Consider the following 16,108-nt stretch of genomic DNA (forward strand, 5'->3'; position numbering starts at 1 on the left):
TGGATGACTCGCTGCGATTGAACGTGAAACCGCGCCTTTCCTAGATGGGTCCGCTGTCCCGCGGGTGCCAACAACATGGAGATATGATGACAGCCGTTGCGACGAGGATGCTCCTTCCCATGATGCCCGTCAGCCGCAGATAAAGTGGGAGATAACATCAAAGGGCCACCACCGGGCAAGGCTCTAGCCTCGCACAAATACTAGGTATTTCGATGTTCCGAGAGGCAGTCCGGAGCACTCCGAGGACCCGCGGCCATTCCACCTATACCCATATAAGACAACTCGACCGCGCGGTGGCCTTGCGTCGTGCGGTATGTATATCAGCACACGCCGTTGCTAAAAATAATGCCCGACTTGGGACGATCGGTCATGCTCGTCTTGGATCTCAACCGGTGGAAAACTTCTTCTTAGCGGCGTACATTCGAAACAAGATGACATGTCACGGCTTCCATGTGAACTTCCAGGCTCCGATATTCACTCCCACCTGAAAGCAAACCCGCAGACGTCACACTCGGATGACTTCCATGACCATGAACTTCCTGGCTATCTATCCGCAATGTGTCCTTGAGATTGCGCGGGAAGGATGTTTCGATTCTCACCCAGCATATCCGGCATTGCACGAGGACCTGTGACGATCAGGCGCGGTTTATAGGAATGCTGCACTAAAAGAGTACTGTTGAAGCAGATCTTTCACATCGGTATCGCTCGTGGTAGCATGGAAACGTCGGTCCAACAGTGTCACGAAACGACTCAGACATCGAGGGCTCTCTGAGCTCATGCCACAAAGCTCGTGTCTCGCAGCGTAAATGCAGTGGCCGCCGAACTCTCGGGCTAAATTGCCCATTGATGCTACGGAGTGACGTGTAGGAACTTGCACAAGAATTGTTCGAGGACTCCAAGGCGAACACGGTTGTAATGCGCATCGTTATACTGCCTACGGTGTTGATTGCGCTGACTGCGAACGCATCTCAAGCACGTCGTTTCCCCACCTTTCCATGGAGGAATCATCCTTGCCGCTCCCATCAAGTTACAATTGTGGTGTCCGAGACCACATATTCTTGCCCAACGTCCCTAAGCCTGTCTTCGGTTGGCTCCCTCCAAACCGTGATCTCTTCGATCAAAATTACCAAAAGCATGGATGCTCACAATCGGACCCGGCTCTTCCCTGATAGCGCTCCACACGCGAATGCAAGACGATCTTGCCCGTTTCAAAAGAACCTCTCAACCTGGCTTAGGACTTTCCAGGTGCCTGGGTCATGAGCGAGAAGTCCCGTAACTCTAGCAACGGCGGAGAAGGAAAATGTATGTGCGTTGCTGCGCCTCGACACCTGGGGCTGCATCGTGGAGACGGATACGTCGGAGATGACGAGAGATCCCGCTGCTTCGCTGGCGGCGTTGGACGTTGCTCGGCTGGATCCACATCTCGGATAGCCACTGCTGGACTTGGGCTAAGCTTCGTAGCATGCAAGTCCTCTTCACTATTGCTCGGCTGGCATCTGTTATTGTATGATTTGCCCAGCACTCCAGCACGCCAGGTTCCTTTCAAAGATGATTGCCCAATTCCCGGGCAAGAGCCAGTATGAAATCCGGTGGACCCGCACTGCAAGTCCTCTCGCCCTATCCCGTCAGTTTTCCTGCGTTGCTGACGAAAGCGACGCCAGGAAAGCAATCCGACGACGACAACCATGACGACAAGCAAAGCACCTGCGACTATCAATGATACGTATAGTCCTGATGATAAGCTCGTGGACTTGGGCTTGTCAACCCTCTGAGGAAGATACTGCGACGGTTCGGTCGTTCTCRCAATACTATCCGAGGATTTCGATGAAGAAGAGAGCACCGATTCGTTGCTGCTTTGCACATCTGAGTTCTTGGAATCTACACTCTCCGATAATATAGCTGTTGGAATACTCCCAGAGGGGCTGCTGGATAGATCCCATGTCAAGGCAGCTGACGTAGTATCTTGAAACGAGACCGTTGTGGTCCCAACAAAGACTGCATGGGTTCTGCTGGCCATTATTTAGCAACGTAGTTGTGGTGAGAATGGTTTGCTGTCGCTGTAGTCGACTTCATATAGTCAAACAGGGCTGCAGTGACGACAGAAGACTGGCGTTATCGGTTGGACTAGACGATTGCAAGAGTCGCATCAAAGATCGAGCCTGAGAGCTGCGGTGCGTGAGATAAGGGATCGGACCAGCAGAGTAGGTCTCCTGCTTCTAGCTCTCTTCCTCGAGTCGCTCGGCGGTCAAGAAAGGTTTCATTCCAGTAGCACAGACGTGCTTGTGTATCTTGCTCTCTTGTTTCAGGGTGATAGCGGTCGTACAAGAGCAAGAGTTCACCAAATCCAAATCTTGCTACATTTGCGATCAAGCGACGGCTCCAGTGTGATTGCGATGGTGATACACGGCAATCAAGATATAAGGTGAGGCTTGATTCTCACTGTCAGTGCAGTGTTAAGATGCAAACGGCCTGGACGGCTTCGACTGCATGCATGCCTCATTAGGCACTTGGATCAGTAAGTTCCAAAGTCCGTTGGCAGCGTTCAAATGACAAAAGGTGTTGTACGGGGGACATACAAACCCCGAGAATATGTGTCTGGGTATTTGGAGCCGCCACAGTGGGCTTTCCGACCTCCAATCCGTTTGTACCAAGCACTTCAAGCAATTGGGACCAACCGTGCGGCTCCTCCAGCAGCTCGAATGCCATTCGTATCAACGTAGATGCTGGGCCGCTGAATCACATCGTCATCGGCTTAAACCGTCCTACTTACTGCTGTCATGCTATCTCTCGACAGCACAAAAATGGGCGCGTTCGCCCAAGATACACGCGGTCCGGACAGAACGCACAAGCAAGTCTCGCCACCCTCCTCTCGTTCCGCTGCTTTCTCGGCTTACGACGGCGCCCGAGACCCGGTAAAGTTGAAGGTTACCGTCTACCTGTGGCGATTAAACATGTTGTGCTTTGACTATACCCGAGACAGCCCATTTTGGTTACCATAGCTTCCCCCGTCCGCGAGTGTGATCGTCGGTTCATTGCTAGGAGAGCCGGCAGCCTTCACTTCTCCATCTCTCGGCCTCATGAATGTCTCAATTGACATCTTCCATCCGCTCATGCCGTAGTTCGGTCTGCGTTGGCGATATAGACAGAATTGGAGTCGCTTCTCTCGCCAAACTGGAAATGACAGCAGTGTCTGAGAAAGGGTTGTCGAGATTGTTGAAACGAACAATCATGTCAGTATCGCTGTCGCTGCTACTTTCGCTACTGATCGAGGAGCCCAGCTCAAATCGTTGAGCAGAGGGATATGAGTGGCGTGAGCCACTTCCCTCTGACACCGAGAATGGGCCATGGAACCTTACAGGCTCTGTTCTGAAGCTCGTCTGTGACATTATGGCGGCAATAGAATGTGACTCGTCGATCTCTGCGCGCTCCGTCCCAACAGAGCCACTGGTCTCGCTGCTTCGCGACCTGGTAGATCTAGTATAACAGAACACGATGATGCACCCGCCGCCGAAGAGCATCAKAAACGAGACCGCGATGACAAGTGCGAAGATGGTACTGTTGTCATCTCCGGACCGCAGGTTGATGAGGAGTGATTCTTGATGTGTTGACATTTCGCTCCGATGTGCGATCAGGGTCTTGGACGAAGCTGCTAAGGGTTCCGTGGCGGATGGAATCGCTACAGCGGGAGCAGTGGGAGGGTACCCTGGAATTGTAGCTGACTCTGTTGGCGCTGCAAACACCTCAACGGTGAAGTCCTCGGTGAATTGAGGGAGGTACGCCGATAGGAAAAAGCTTTGCATTTTAGGAGGCATCGTCCGGATCCACTCAACAGTCGCGCCCTGGGATGCATCCAATTCCACCGACGTCGCTACTGCATAGGCTCCTTTGTTGAAACCAGCGGTGAGATCAAAGCCTGTTGCTGCTTCGAGCTGGAGACGAGCTGTCAAAGTCTTGTAGCAAGACTCGGTATGATCGCTGAACTGCCAGAAGCTACATGCAGCAAAGTTTGATCAGAATACAAGATGGACCATGACGTTTCGTCATAATACGCAGGACACTTACGGAATGGTCCGAAATACTAGAGCATGGACCGAGGACGCGGTGCCCGTAGAGCATGAAGCTAGACTTGTCGACTTTTCCTCAAATACCGCAACTGTGTAATCCTGAGACGGTACTCCGCTGAGATTGAGAAATGGTGTAGCACATGGCATCGCGGGTACGCAGGTTGGGTTCGGTGAAAAGGTGGTTGCGGAGTCCATTTGGAGCGTGAGCACTCCGTAGAATGGATCTGTAACCACGGCCATGTTGAGCGGAATGCGCGTGAATTGTAAGCCAACAAGGGCATGGTTATGCGATGATAGGGAATTGACCAAGGTAAGATATAAGCCGCATGGCTTTCACTGCGCCCCTCGTCTAGGGGAGGGCAACTTGTGCCAGGCGAAATCCCAAATTATCTTCAATTCGCGTTACACCGGCCGGTGGTACAGAATGCGGAGAAGGTGGCTCGAGGAGCTGGGGATGCGTCGACACCCATTGGGCCAGCATTGAATACTGTACCCCCCTCTACTTCACAGGCCACCGACCTGAGGATCCCTGTAGAGACTCGGTGCAATGTATCGCTCTGCACTGAGAGCGTGATAGTCAGGTGCCACTTAAGGATTTCGTAGCCCAGAAACCATGCTTGATGTTGGAGAGCTCCAGCCGCTCAAACCATCTGTCTGATTGGGCTCGAATAGCACTTGCATGCTGTGCTTTCGGCCCGAAGCTGTCATAACACATCGTTGCCTTCTCGCAATCTGCTCGGAGGGAGCATTCGAGGATCGAGTCGGCAGCTTCGACAGCCGCAGTCAACACCATCAGCTCTCTCAACTAGTCTCAGCCGACTGTMCATTGAGACTGTATGTTAGGTTCATGAGCTTTAGGAGATCAATTCCGTGTAGCGGTCGGGGCGTGGAGAGTAAGGCACATTATAGTGGCACTTCATACGTCCCGCACAGTAGATTGTTCCTCGCGCTTGGGATGAATCGGAGTTCTGGAATCGCCATGAAGAATGAGGTGAACGCTGGACGAGATTTGCGAACGATGAGGTCCGACGGCAGTGCCGTTCCGGAATGTGGAGAGCGTGGTTCTCACGCCGTACCGAGCCGCCGTACCAAGCTTTTCGATGGGTCCAAAAGTGACGTCTATCTAAGTCACTAACAAGGCTGATGTGTCCAACAACTCTGGCTKTGTGACGGCGCCTAAACATGTCATTCGCCATTCGCGTACAAAGAGTAGGTTAGGGACCTCGTCTCAAGTATCTGTCGCTACCTTAATTTTATATTTCAAGTCGGCACGGGCATCATAGTAACACAAACGACAGCTTCACAACATCGATAGTGTACGGTTTGCCCACCATTTCATCCCGTGAATCGAAACGCAAGGAGAAGGAGAGGGATGGCGAGAACGCGACGCGCTCAGGCCGAGCTCACCGAGTCATGGGAAGACGTGGACAACAGCTACTTCGCTGGCGAGGGAGGCGAGGATGTGCCCATCTACGGCGAGGATGACGAGCGGGACGAACTGGGAAGTCAGTACCGCGACCCCGACTCTCCACGCCGCAGGGCAGGAGGGTCTGCAGCTTCYACCAGGTCCGAGCTGGTCATGCCATCTTCTYCCGATGGCTCCGCTCGCCGCCTCAGCAACAGAGTCACCTCCAAAACAACGCAACGAGCCGGCACGCCGCACTTTCGCATGAACCAGCGGAGCTTGACTAGCGACGCAGGCGAGATTCGCAAAAGGCAGCGCACCAGCACTCCACGCTATCGCATGGCTGATAGGAGCATGACGAGTGATGCAGGGCGTGCAGGTGGATCACGGCTGCGAGAACAGCAAGATGCMGCCTACGACAGCGACAACGAAGCGGCGCGATCGCAATATCCTGCTCTGATATGGCGCCGTGCCGTCCGTCCGCTTCTTCGATATGTGACCGATGTCGTGGGATATTCGCTACATTACTTGAAACCCCTCCTCGGCTGGCTGCTGCTGCTCTACCTTCTGCTCGCTGCTATGGTCTTCGGTTCGGGCTTCCTCACCAACAGCATCAGTAACGCGCTTTCCCCCGTGTGCCGCCTGCCATTTACATCTAGTCTCCCTTTCTGTCCTCTGTCCAGCGGATCAGAACCGCAGGGTTTGGCCGAGTACGACAAATTGGCACTTGCACAAGATGCTTTTCAGGATGTTCTTGCGAACACGGCAGTCGGCGTTAATCTCCCGTTAGACATGAAGCGTTGCGAGTCTGGTATCCGTGATCTCAAGCAACTTGTCGCATACTCCAGCCTTCCCTCTCGTAACGAGTTGGTCTTCGAGTTTGGGGGATTCATCGACACTGCTCGCCAAGCCTCAGAAGATCTCAGCAAATTCAATTCACGAATTGGACGTGCCGTCGACAAGATCCTGTCCACGAATCGCTGGACGCTGAGTGTTATCGAGGGCGTCGCAGCCCAAGAGTCTTCCCAGGGCGCCATTTCGGGTTGGATCTCCCGGAACCTCAACATCTTCGCTCCTTTCCAGCCTGTAAGCCTTTCGTCGAATGTCCTCTTGGACCAATACCTGCGCCATACTGGTGCGATTGAGGAGCAGATTCAGAATCTCATCGATGAAGCTTTCGTACTGCGCGACATCCTCGAGAATCTTGACGGCCGACTGGACGTTATCGCTGACATCGTCCATCGCGATGGGGTCAAGACCGAGTCACATCAGGATGAGCTGTTCGCCCAGCTGTGGACGAAATTGGGCGGTAACCGTGCTTCTACTGCCAAACYGCAACAGCAGCTCGAGCTATTGAATTCTGTAACTCGCAACCGCCGTGCAGCTTGGGGACATGTCACCAGTACTATATTGAAACTGCAGGCAATTGCGAACAGCCTGGACGATCTACGGGAGAGGGTTGCGGTTCCCGCGACAGTAGGGTCTGAAAAGGTTCCCTTGGCCGTGCACATTGAAAGCATCAATATGGGCATTGAGAGATTGGAGAGCCAGCGAGATGCTGGCCGTAATATTGCAGCTGAAAGCTATGCCAAGATTGCCGAGAAGGCAGAAGCTGGTGATAGGAGCCAAATCGATGGGAGGGAACTTTGAGAAGCTGTAACGATGTTGCATGGAGCGGCGTCATCGGGATTTGTGAAGCGGTATGTTTCTTGAGCAAGGCGAGGCGCGTGTTGAATGCTGTGATAGATGTTTGGCTCTCGCCGGATTTAAAGATTAGGTTGCAGATGATAGTCGATGGCGGTTGTGATACCCATTGTTCATTGTTTGGTACGAAATCAATGCTCTCACAGCATCGATTGAAATGTGCTTCACTTCCAAGGCCTAATTGTTAGATGTCACACCAAGCGTACTCGTGGGATCCTTGCTGAGTCGATCTCGTCATGAACTTGTACAAGAACAATGTGACGTTTAGAGTTCACCTCCAGTCTTACAATACAGCTTTTGATGGTATGCATCCCCCAAATGACCAGTCCTGCAGCCATGCCACTAAGTTCGTCGTTGCGATGAAGGTGCTAATCATCGGCGGGTAATCCCACAGCCTCGAAGCTCAACTTCCACAGCCTCTCTTCGGCCTCCTCATCGTAGATATGAGGCGCATATCCATCGGCACCAAGTGGAGCATCTTTTGGAGCAGGACCTTGCTCGCCAGCATCGGCCAAGTACCTCCCGCCATTCTTCCCCTCAAAGTGAGGAGACACGGCGGCCCAAACGGTCGTTGCAGCCCCTTGCGCTGGAGACTTCATAAAGCGCCTAAAACTGTCCATGTCCAAGAATTTGTAGTCCGATTCGTCCATGTGACGACCCAATTCAGTCATGATACCACCGGGGTGAACACTCGATGCGTGTAAGTTTTGGGAGCTATAGTGTCGCTCAATCGAGGATGCCATGTAAATGTTGGCAGWCTTACTTTGACCGTAGGCAGCCCACTTATGGAAGGACGAAGGGTCTTTCGTGTAGTTAATGTCATCGAATCGTACACCCCCTGCGCGGTGGCCAGCAGATGACACGCTGATGACACGACTGGATACACCAGAATCGGCGGCGGACTTCAGCAGAAGTGGTTTGACCAGTTGAAACAGGAGAAAGTGAGCGAAATGGTTGACACCAACTTGCATTTCGAATCCATCCTTGGTCTTTGAATAGGGACAGGCCATGACTCCCGCGTTGTTGATCAGGATGTTGAGCTGTCCGTTTGAGCGCTGCTTGAAGTCCTCAGCTCCCTTACGGACGCTGTCCAATGAATCCAGATGGATCTCTACTGATTCCGGACGAGGCGTATCTTTGGATGAGGAATTGGATACGATGTCATCGATGACCTTTTCCAGTTTTGGGATATCACGGGCGGTGAGAAAAAGCTTTGCACCAGTCTCGTACCTGCAAGAACGGTATTAGCGGGTAAACAAGTCGCAGTCAAGATGAAAAGGTTGTCAGTACAGTGCACGTGCAGTTTCGACACCGATCCCTGAGCTGCAGCCAGTGATGAGAATCGTTCTACCCTTGAGTGTGCCGGCGGCGTTCGTGTCCTTGATAATCTGGAGAGCTGTAGGACGGCCATCATCTGGACCAGCTATGTTTTGATGGGCAGCCGCATAGGGTTGATAGGGGGTTGTAGGGGCGAAAGACATCTTTGCTGGGTGATCTGGTAAGGTGGATGGTCGGAGTGTTGATGCGGCGCAGAAAGCAGTTGGATACCTAGATACACTTTATACGGGCTGACATTAGCGCCTGGAAACCCTAGATCGCCGTTGCCTACTGCTATACGCGTAAAGTCCGTCCAATGTCCATATATCCTACACGCTGATGCTCTTGCAAAAGCACGCCGGTTTCTACACGCGCCGGCTTCAAGCGGACTTAACGGTGATGTTCAGCAGACCCACATGCAATTCATCTCACCTCGTCCATGGAGTGCCAATGTCATTCGTTGACAGGAACTGCACGTGGCATGACGCATCACACCACGAGCAGACAGGATAGATGTAGATGAGATCGATCAGCAGATGACTGTGCATTCGAGCCTTTCGCGTTTGTCCGCAGACTTGGCATGTTCCAGCACTTACAGTAGTTACTGACATGTTGATGCAGAGTTACAAAGTTGCGGGACAAAAGATCCGTTGCATTCAATGTCTTGGCAATGCCGGAACTACGTAAGGTAGCTTTTGGTGGACGCCAACTCTAAAAACTTTACATCCTCATCACATTTCATAAGAGTGACCTTGGATCACAAATCTTTCATGTCTTTTCAATTCGGCTTCACAGCCGATGTTGGAAGCGATGACGATGAAGCCGTCCCACTGCACGATGTGCGGGACTCCGCTGCAGTCGATGGGCCGGAGATTCCAGCAGCCATGCACAAATTGGAAGATTTGGTAGGTGAAGTATTCGTCGCTTCGCATGCGATACTTCCATACACAGTCGTCACCACGAGACTTGACCGAGCCGTCGTTCGTGACTTTTCACTGACGACCGGCAGCTTGCACACTTGCCGGAAAGACTGAGCTACAGTACGATTCGCATTGCCTCACCAATGGGAAAGTGTGTTTCCCTACCGCGCCGCGAACTTTTTGACATAAAACTCCAACTACTCCAAGACATCTCGGCGGACAACGATCGCGTGGTGGAGCAGATCGATAAATCTGATCTTCGCTCAGGCATTTATGAAGGTGGTTTCAAGACGTGGGAATGTTCGATCGATCTTGCGAGCCTGCTGTTGGACAGAGGTCCACGCAAAGACATTGATGAGCTGACGCAATGCGATCAGATCGTTGAGGTAAGCTACTATCCTCCCATGAATACTGATTRCCGACTGACGCACGCATAGTTGGGATGTGGAACGGCATTGCCCAGCCTCACCCTGTTTCAGCATGCACTTTTGAACAACATGGAAGGCTTGACTTTCACGTTCGCGGATTTCAATGAGGAGGTCTTGCGGCTGGTCACAATACCCAACGTTCTTCTCACCTGGGCTGCTTGTACTGAGAACAGTGGCTACCCAAACCCGGATTCTGCTAATAACAGCGAAGATCAAGATCTTGAGGTCACCGCCGACCTCATCAAACGATTCATAGCAGACCTCTTGGCCAGGAATATCAAGCTCAATTTCTTATCTGGACCGTGGTCATCTGCCTTGGCCAAATTGATCCCAGAGTCGGCGCCCGATGGGGGATTTGTGGTCCTCGCTGCAGAAACCATCTATAGTCCAGCATCAACGGACGCCTTTGTGGATCTGCTCATACTGCTGCTCTCACGGGTCAAGATGGCCAAAGCGATGATCGCGGCGAAACGAATGTACTTTGGCGTCGGAGGCTCGGTCGATGGCTTGAAAGAGGCTTGCCGGGAAAGGGGAGCAGTGGCTTACGAGATCGAGAATCATGGGGTCTCTGGAATGAATGGTGGCGTAGGTCGAGCATTGGTCGAGGTTCAGATGTTTTGATGAGGACGAGTCCTTGATCTATTTCACATTCCGTCCGCAGGTGATAGCTTGGAGGCCACGACCACGCGATGCGTTGGGTGCTTTGGCGACTATACACCCTAATCATGTCTGGGGGTGGTCTCCTTCAAGCTCCTGCGGCAAGACGATTCGAACCGAGCTCTTCGAGCGTAACTCGGCTACGCTTGACTTCGTAGCCATCTCCTGCTTCTCCTTTGCAGCTGGCATTTCCAATCCCCGCGGAGAGCTGAGCTCGAAGATCTGCTCTCCAAGAAGCTCTGCTGGCTGATTTGGTGGATGACCGTGGCTATCTGCCGAGACGGAAGGCGTGGCTCTCAGGCGCCGCCGCCTGAACCAATATGCAAATATCGCGGCTGCAATCAAGGCCACACCGCAAGTGATGCCAGCAGCAATTCCGCCTATCGTTGCAGACGAAAGCCCAGTATTCGGTTCGTTTGCGGAAGTTGTTGTGATGCTCGACGTGTTCCCAGACTCGGAGAAGGGAATATCGCAACCGTCGATGCTGAAGGAACGGATTCTCAAAGAAGAGCTCATGTCAGCACAACGGTCCAACTCAGCAAGGATAGCGTCATTGCTACAATATACGTCCGAGTATACTGTCGCTACTACTTGTTAGACTTGTCGACTGCAATGGTGCGAGAGCCATGTACCTGTGCACCCTGGCTGAAATTTCGAGAATCTCAAACTCAAAGCAGTGGCCGGTAATGTCTCTACGCAATTACCTCCATCCGAAGTGGCATCTTGAGCGCCAGGCTCCCATACATACTGCGATGCTTCTGCTGAGCAGTTGGCTCCATCGTAGAGTGTGACGACCGTGTTGTTCTGGGCGACACCAAACGCGACCAACAAGGCAAGCGAACCGGCTGTCCAGAAGCTGGGCATCGCGATGAACGCGGATGGAGGTTGATGTCTCAGCGATTCAAAGCTTGGTGAGAACTCATCGCTAAGCGTACGCTCAGTTTCTGTCGTGTAACATCTTCCGCATTGGTCAACATAGATAAGTGGTGTCAGCCGGAAGACCAAGGCCTGCTGATGATGGATGAAAGGCACTGCAATCGCTTGGACGTGATGCCTTTCTATCTCGGACGCATTTACCGTTTGAGCCGAATACGCCTCGTTTCACAGCTGTCGTGTAACGAGGGCCACGGCAATGTCACTTGAGTCTTGACCAAGACGGCGAAAGCATATCATCAGGACTCTCTAGTAGTGATAGAGGGAGAAAATTTAAGCAGCACGCTCGTCAATAGTACTCATGAGTCCGCATTCAAGTATTTTAGGTTCGTTGTGTATCGACTTTCCGCGCCGTTCGTTACTTTTCCAGCCCGGTGTATCATGCGCCGCACCCCAAACGGGCACACTCTCAATCCAGTGTATTGATGTCGTGCTCGGGCCCATATGTCAAGACGACCCAGGCGCAGAACTCTTCGAATTCTTGCGACCACTCTTTCATCCTCAACGCTCGCACACCCTTCCCAAATGCCCCGTCTTTGATAGATTGGTTCCATTCCTTGGCTGTGCATTCTTCAAAATTGGCCCATCGAACACTGTTTTCAGCCAGGCTTCCAAGTCCTTCCAATCCAAGATTTTCCCAACCTTGTAGAGCCTGCCAGAAATCATGTGTCATGCCATTGGAACCTTGGCCGAGGATGGCCGGGTCGTCATTTGAAAGCGAGCATGGCACGCCTCGGGCAAGCAGAGAAGGGAGAGGATTGGCCATGATGCTACTCGCAAAGCGAAGGACTTCATTACTGACGGGACAGCTTTCGATGAGGATCTTCTTCTCCTTGACCATATCGCATAGTAGAGGGTGCTTGATAAGTGAGAATCCGTGGCCCATGCGTCGGGTTCCAAGCAAGATTGCATCAAACACGTTTTCATCCACAGCATCACCATCACCCAGAGTCTCGCCGGCGTGGAAGAAGAATGGGATGTCAACACCCTCTTGAGCACATGCCTTCTTAAACCAGAATAGTTCGGGTACAAGGTCGGCCAACGGGCGTCCTAGATCTTCCTGGCCCACCAAGTCATAACCACCCAGAAGGTCAGGAAATTCAACCTTCATTGCAATGCAGTTCTTCATGTCTGCGATGATCTCACGGGGACTACCATGCCGGATGGTTGTCCAAATCAGCCTTGCGCCCCAGAAGCCCTTGCCATCCTCCGAGGCCTTGAACTTTTCGATTTCATCCTCTAGTGCTACGAGCATGTTGAAGTGGTCTTCGTCGGGCTTTTCAGTTCCTTCGCGGTAGAATGGCGCTAAGAAGTCGGTGCGAATGTCAACCCAGCGCACACCGTCCTCGTTTAGCTGTTTGAGCATATTCCGGATGAAAGCCTTGAAGATTGGCTCATAGCGGTGTAAGCTTGCAAGAATGCGGAAACATGAAATAAACTTCTTCCAAATGGCGTGGGGGCCAGTGTGGTGAGAGATTGATTCCTCTGGGGTGATGGAGACGCGAGATTTGAACCACTTGATGAAGCCCTCTTTGCCTCCATCTGGGAAATTTTCAGCAGCTTTGGCGATGGGGATCAAGTCGTTGCTCTTGTACGTCTCCAGCCAGATGTGGTCACCCTCTGACGCTGACGACGGTTGTGCGAAGCGGAAGATGAAGGGTAGGTCCCTCCGTGCCTCCGGTGTGGAAAGGGCTTGTTCGGAAAGAATACAGATTCCTGGCGTTGTAAATGCAGTCTCTGCGAGCCAGTCTAGGTCTCCCATGGCATCCAAATGGCAATGCAGAAGCGCTCCTTTCGGCATCTTCTTCACGATTTGCCAGAGCTTGCTCTGCTCCATGCGCGACTTGGCGAGCGAGAACATCATTCCAGGATAAATTACACCTTTGCCATCTTTGGCCAGCGCATCTTCTAGACTCGGCTCCCATAGTGTTTGCTGTTCCTCAAAACGGATGGCGGATACAATGGCGGAGGCTTCCCTGGCCATACCAGAGAGTGTTTCGCGAAAGGCATGATCGCTACGTTGCTGCTTTTCTTGCGCAACCAGTGCATCTCGTCCATCCAAGTATTTCTGGATGAATGGACTCTGGATGTTCGGCAGACCTTCTCGCTGTGCCCATTCCTCGTCGCTGTTCTGCTCGGGCTGGGTTGACTCCATAGTATTGAAGAGGCCTCCGACGAGGGGCGAAAAGAGATGTGTAGGCGATTTCAGACCATGCAAAAGCCTTCTTCTCAACTTTTCCTGTCTTTGATAGCTATCGGTCTCGCTGTTTCGGTGTCGGTCTTGAGTGGTACATGTAACTGAGTCGATGCACGGAGATCGCCTGGCCTGGATACCTTCCAAGGTTACCTTATCTTGGCCCAACCGCGGGCAAAGCCTGGTAAAGTTTATTGGTGGGACGGTGGGGATAGAACTACCGCATTTCTTCCGAACAACGACCTCTTGCCTATTGCGAAACCTCGAGTTGTCTTCGCATTGTCAAAGTTTCGAGGGGAAAGTTGATCAGCATGTCATAATCCCTATCGGATCGGATCGTATCTGTGATCGCTTTCCTGCTCGTTTGAGCCATGGAGAAATGGCCACCGCCAAGGTGGAGTTTGGGTTCTTTGACGTACACGCAGGCTTGGCATGAGTGAGGAGAGAAGGAATAGAGGCACGCTTCCCTCAGCTGAAGACAACCTACATACATCTATTTCATCTGCCGGCAAACGATATCTACATCATGGAGGCCGTTAACAATATCACATCCAAGTTTTCTAAGCTCAATCCATTTGCCAAACCCGGCAGAGATGAAGACGACGTCGGAGAAGCCACCGACTCATACTCGGTGGGCGGAGGTGGTCATGGTGCTCGAGTGAGCCAGATCACGAAAGAAGAACTCCGTGTAAGCCGAGCTATCAAGAGGTACATCTTGGAGGAGAAGATCTTGACGCTGGACGAAAGTGACCTGCTCTCCGAGAAGAGTACAGGTGCGCTGAAAGAACTGCTCGATCGTCCTCATATCAACATCCCAAGAGCGCTAACGGATCGTGGCCGTCCTCTTACGGAATACTTCATCAGCTCAAGCCACAATACATATCTCATGGCACATCAGCTCTATGGGTCCAGTTCCGCGGTGGCTTACGAGGCGGCGTTGAAAGCCGGGTTGCGCTGTGTAGAAATCGATGCCTGGGACAACGATGACAGTCCGGAAGAACCAAAAGTCACACATGGCTACACCCTGACTTCTAGCATTCCGTTCCGCAATGTTTGCGAGACAATTCGAGATGTGTACGACCGAGAGATGGCCGAGCCCGTGTTGGAATCTGGTTATCAGGCCGCTCCTATCCTACTCTCCTTGGAGAACCATTGCGGCGACCATGGCCAATTGAGACTTGTAAACATTATGTAAGTGCATACACTTGATTCTTCCTGACTTCGGCAATCTGCCAAAGAAAAGGCATCGTATACAGCTGGGTCTTGAAGACAGCCCATCTTGGACATGCTTTGGAGGAAGCTGTCTTCAGTATTTAAGTATCAATATATACTGACACGTACCAAAGGAAAGAGGTGTGGGGCGATCGGTTGTTGAGCGAACGCGTGAGAGATGAAGGATCGCGAGAGGAACAGGGAACTGGCGAGCATGTGCACTTGGTTGAGCTGGCCTCGAAGATCGCCGTTATAGTAGAGTATCATCTGCCAAACGAGGCGGACTCCGACGACGACTCAGAGGCCGATGAGTCCGAAGAGGCCAAGGAAGACCGCGAAGCGTATCGGAAGAAGAAAGAGGAATGCCCACAGGGGATCATCATTCCGGAACTTGCGAAGCTGGGAGTTTACGCTCAATCTGTGAAGCCTGCGAACAAYTCCTGGTTCGAAAGCGAACTCGAGGACAGACCGAACAATCACTTGATCAATGTGAGCGAGTCTGGGCTACTTCCACTCGTGTCAAAGTACAGCGACAAAATTGGAAAACACAATGCTCAACACTTGATGCGTGTATATCCCAAGGGTACCCGCATAACCAGCAAGAATTTGAACCCTGTGCCCTTCTGGGGAATCGGTGCGCAGATCTGTGCTCTCAACGCTCAAACATTCGATGCCAGCATGCAATTGAACGAAGCGTTGTTTGCTGGGTCAGACGGGTTCGTCCTAAAGCCTGCTCCTCTGCGTGCTGGAGGCAATGGAATTCTGGGCAGCGGCCAGAAGAAGAAGCTTCGACTCCGCGTAGCTGGAGCATCCAACCTTCCCATTCCAAAGGACCGGGAGGCCGACGATGTCAAGCCGTATGTGACCTGCAGCCTGGTTCACCCAGATGATGTGGAGAGCAAGCCACCGAAGAAGAAGACGAGTGGTTATCATCAGCACAAATTGGGACTTCTCCACAAGGGCGAGAATCCGCCCAACACGGATCCGATATGGAACGAGACTTTGGAGTGGGAGTATGAGGACAACGAGTTGACCTTTCTTCGGATCCTGATCAAGAGCGATGATTCATGGGCACGGAATCCCGTGTTTGCAGTCTCTGCAGTGCGGTTACTGTACCTTGTCAATGGCTGGTCGTTCATCAGGCTTTTGGATCTTAAGGGGAGGGAGACGCACTGTACTCTGTTGGTCGAGTTCCAGATCAGCGACGCGTGAGGGATCAATTGCACGTAGCAGGGATCGATCAAGAATGTATCAATCGACAGACACTCGTGGAA

At 52.2% G+C, this 16,108-nt stretch overlaps 7 protein-coding genes; 3 read left to right on the plus strand and 4 right to left on the minus strand.

Annotated features, from left to right (window-relative positions):
* Positions 1-3,086: 3,086 nt before the first annotated feature.
* On the minus strand, positions 3,087-4,304 carry RCC_03196 (uncharacterized protein; the record flags this gene model as incomplete). XM_023768487.1 has 2 exons in its annotated part: positions 3,087-3,990; positions 4,063-4,304. 2 exons carry the CDS (start codon positions 4,302-4,304, stop codon positions 3,087-3,089), a joined length of 1,146 nt encoding a protein of 381 aa, XP_023624255.1.
* A 1,132-nt stretch (positions 4,305-5,436) lies between these two features.
* Positions 5,437-7,119, plus strand: RCC_03197 (uncharacterized protein; the record flags this gene model as incomplete). Its single annotated transcript, XM_023768488.1, has 1 exon — positions 5,437-7,119. One exon carries the CDS (start codon positions 5,437-5,439, stop codon positions 7,117-7,119), a length of 1,683 nt encoding a protein of 560 aa, XP_023624256.1.
* A 422-nt stretch (positions 7,120-7,541) lies between these two features.
* RCC_03198 (related to reductases) lies at positions 7,542-8,654 on the minus strand (the record flags this gene model as incomplete). XM_023768489.1 has 2 exons in its annotated part: positions 7,542-8,403; positions 8,464-8,654. 2 exons carry the CDS (start codon positions 8,652-8,654, stop codon positions 7,542-7,544), a joined length of 1,053 nt encoding a protein of 350 aa, XP_023624257.1.
* Positions 8,655-9,260: 606 nt separating this feature from the next.
* Positions 9,261-10,459, plus strand: RCC_03199 (related to MNI1 Putative S-adenosylmethionine-dependent methyltransferase of the seven beta-strand family; the record flags this gene model as incomplete). XM_023768490.1 has 3 exons in its annotated part: positions 9,261-9,395; positions 9,500-9,796; positions 9,848-10,459. 3 exons carry the CDS (start codon positions 9,261-9,263, stop codon positions 10,457-10,459), a joined length of 1,044 nt encoding a protein of 347 aa, XP_023624258.1.
* A 102-nt stretch (positions 10,460-10,561) lies between these two features.
* Positions 10,562-11,011, minus strand: RCC_03200 (uncharacterized protein; the record flags this gene model as incomplete). Its single annotated transcript, XM_023768491.1, has 1 exon — positions 10,562-11,011. The coding sequence occupies one exon, from the start codon at positions 11,009-11,011 to the stop codon at positions 10,562-10,564; it is 450 nt and encodes a 149-aa protein (XP_023624259.1).
* An 826-nt stretch (positions 11,012-11,837) lies between these two features.
* RCC_03201 (related to cecr1 protein) lies at positions 11,838-13,583 on the minus strand (the record flags this gene model as incomplete). Its single annotated transcript, XM_023768492.1, has 1 exon — positions 11,838-13,583. The coding sequence occupies one exon, from the start codon at positions 13,581-13,583 to the stop codon at positions 11,838-11,840; it is 1,746 nt and encodes a 581-aa protein (XP_023624260.1).
* A 565-nt stretch (positions 13,584-14,148) lies between these two features.
* RCC_03202 (related to phospholipase C) lies at positions 14,149-16,046 on the plus strand (the record flags this gene model as incomplete). XM_023768493.1 has 2 exons in its annotated part: positions 14,149-14,813; positions 14,969-16,046. The coding sequence occupies 2 exons, from the start codon at positions 14,149-14,151 to the stop codon at positions 16,044-16,046; spliced, it is 1,743 nt and encodes a 580-aa protein (XP_023624261.1).
* Positions 16,047-16,108: the final 62 nt, after the last annotated feature.

The sequence above is a fragment of the Ramularia collo-cygni genome, assembly GCF_900074925.1.
Source record: "Ramularia collo-cygni strain URUG2 genome assembly, contig: RCC_scaffold04, whole genome shotgun sequence".
Lineage (NCBI taxonomy): Eukaryota > Fungi > Ascomycota > Dothideomycetes > Mycosphaerellales > Mycosphaerellaceae > Ramularia > Ramularia collo-cygni.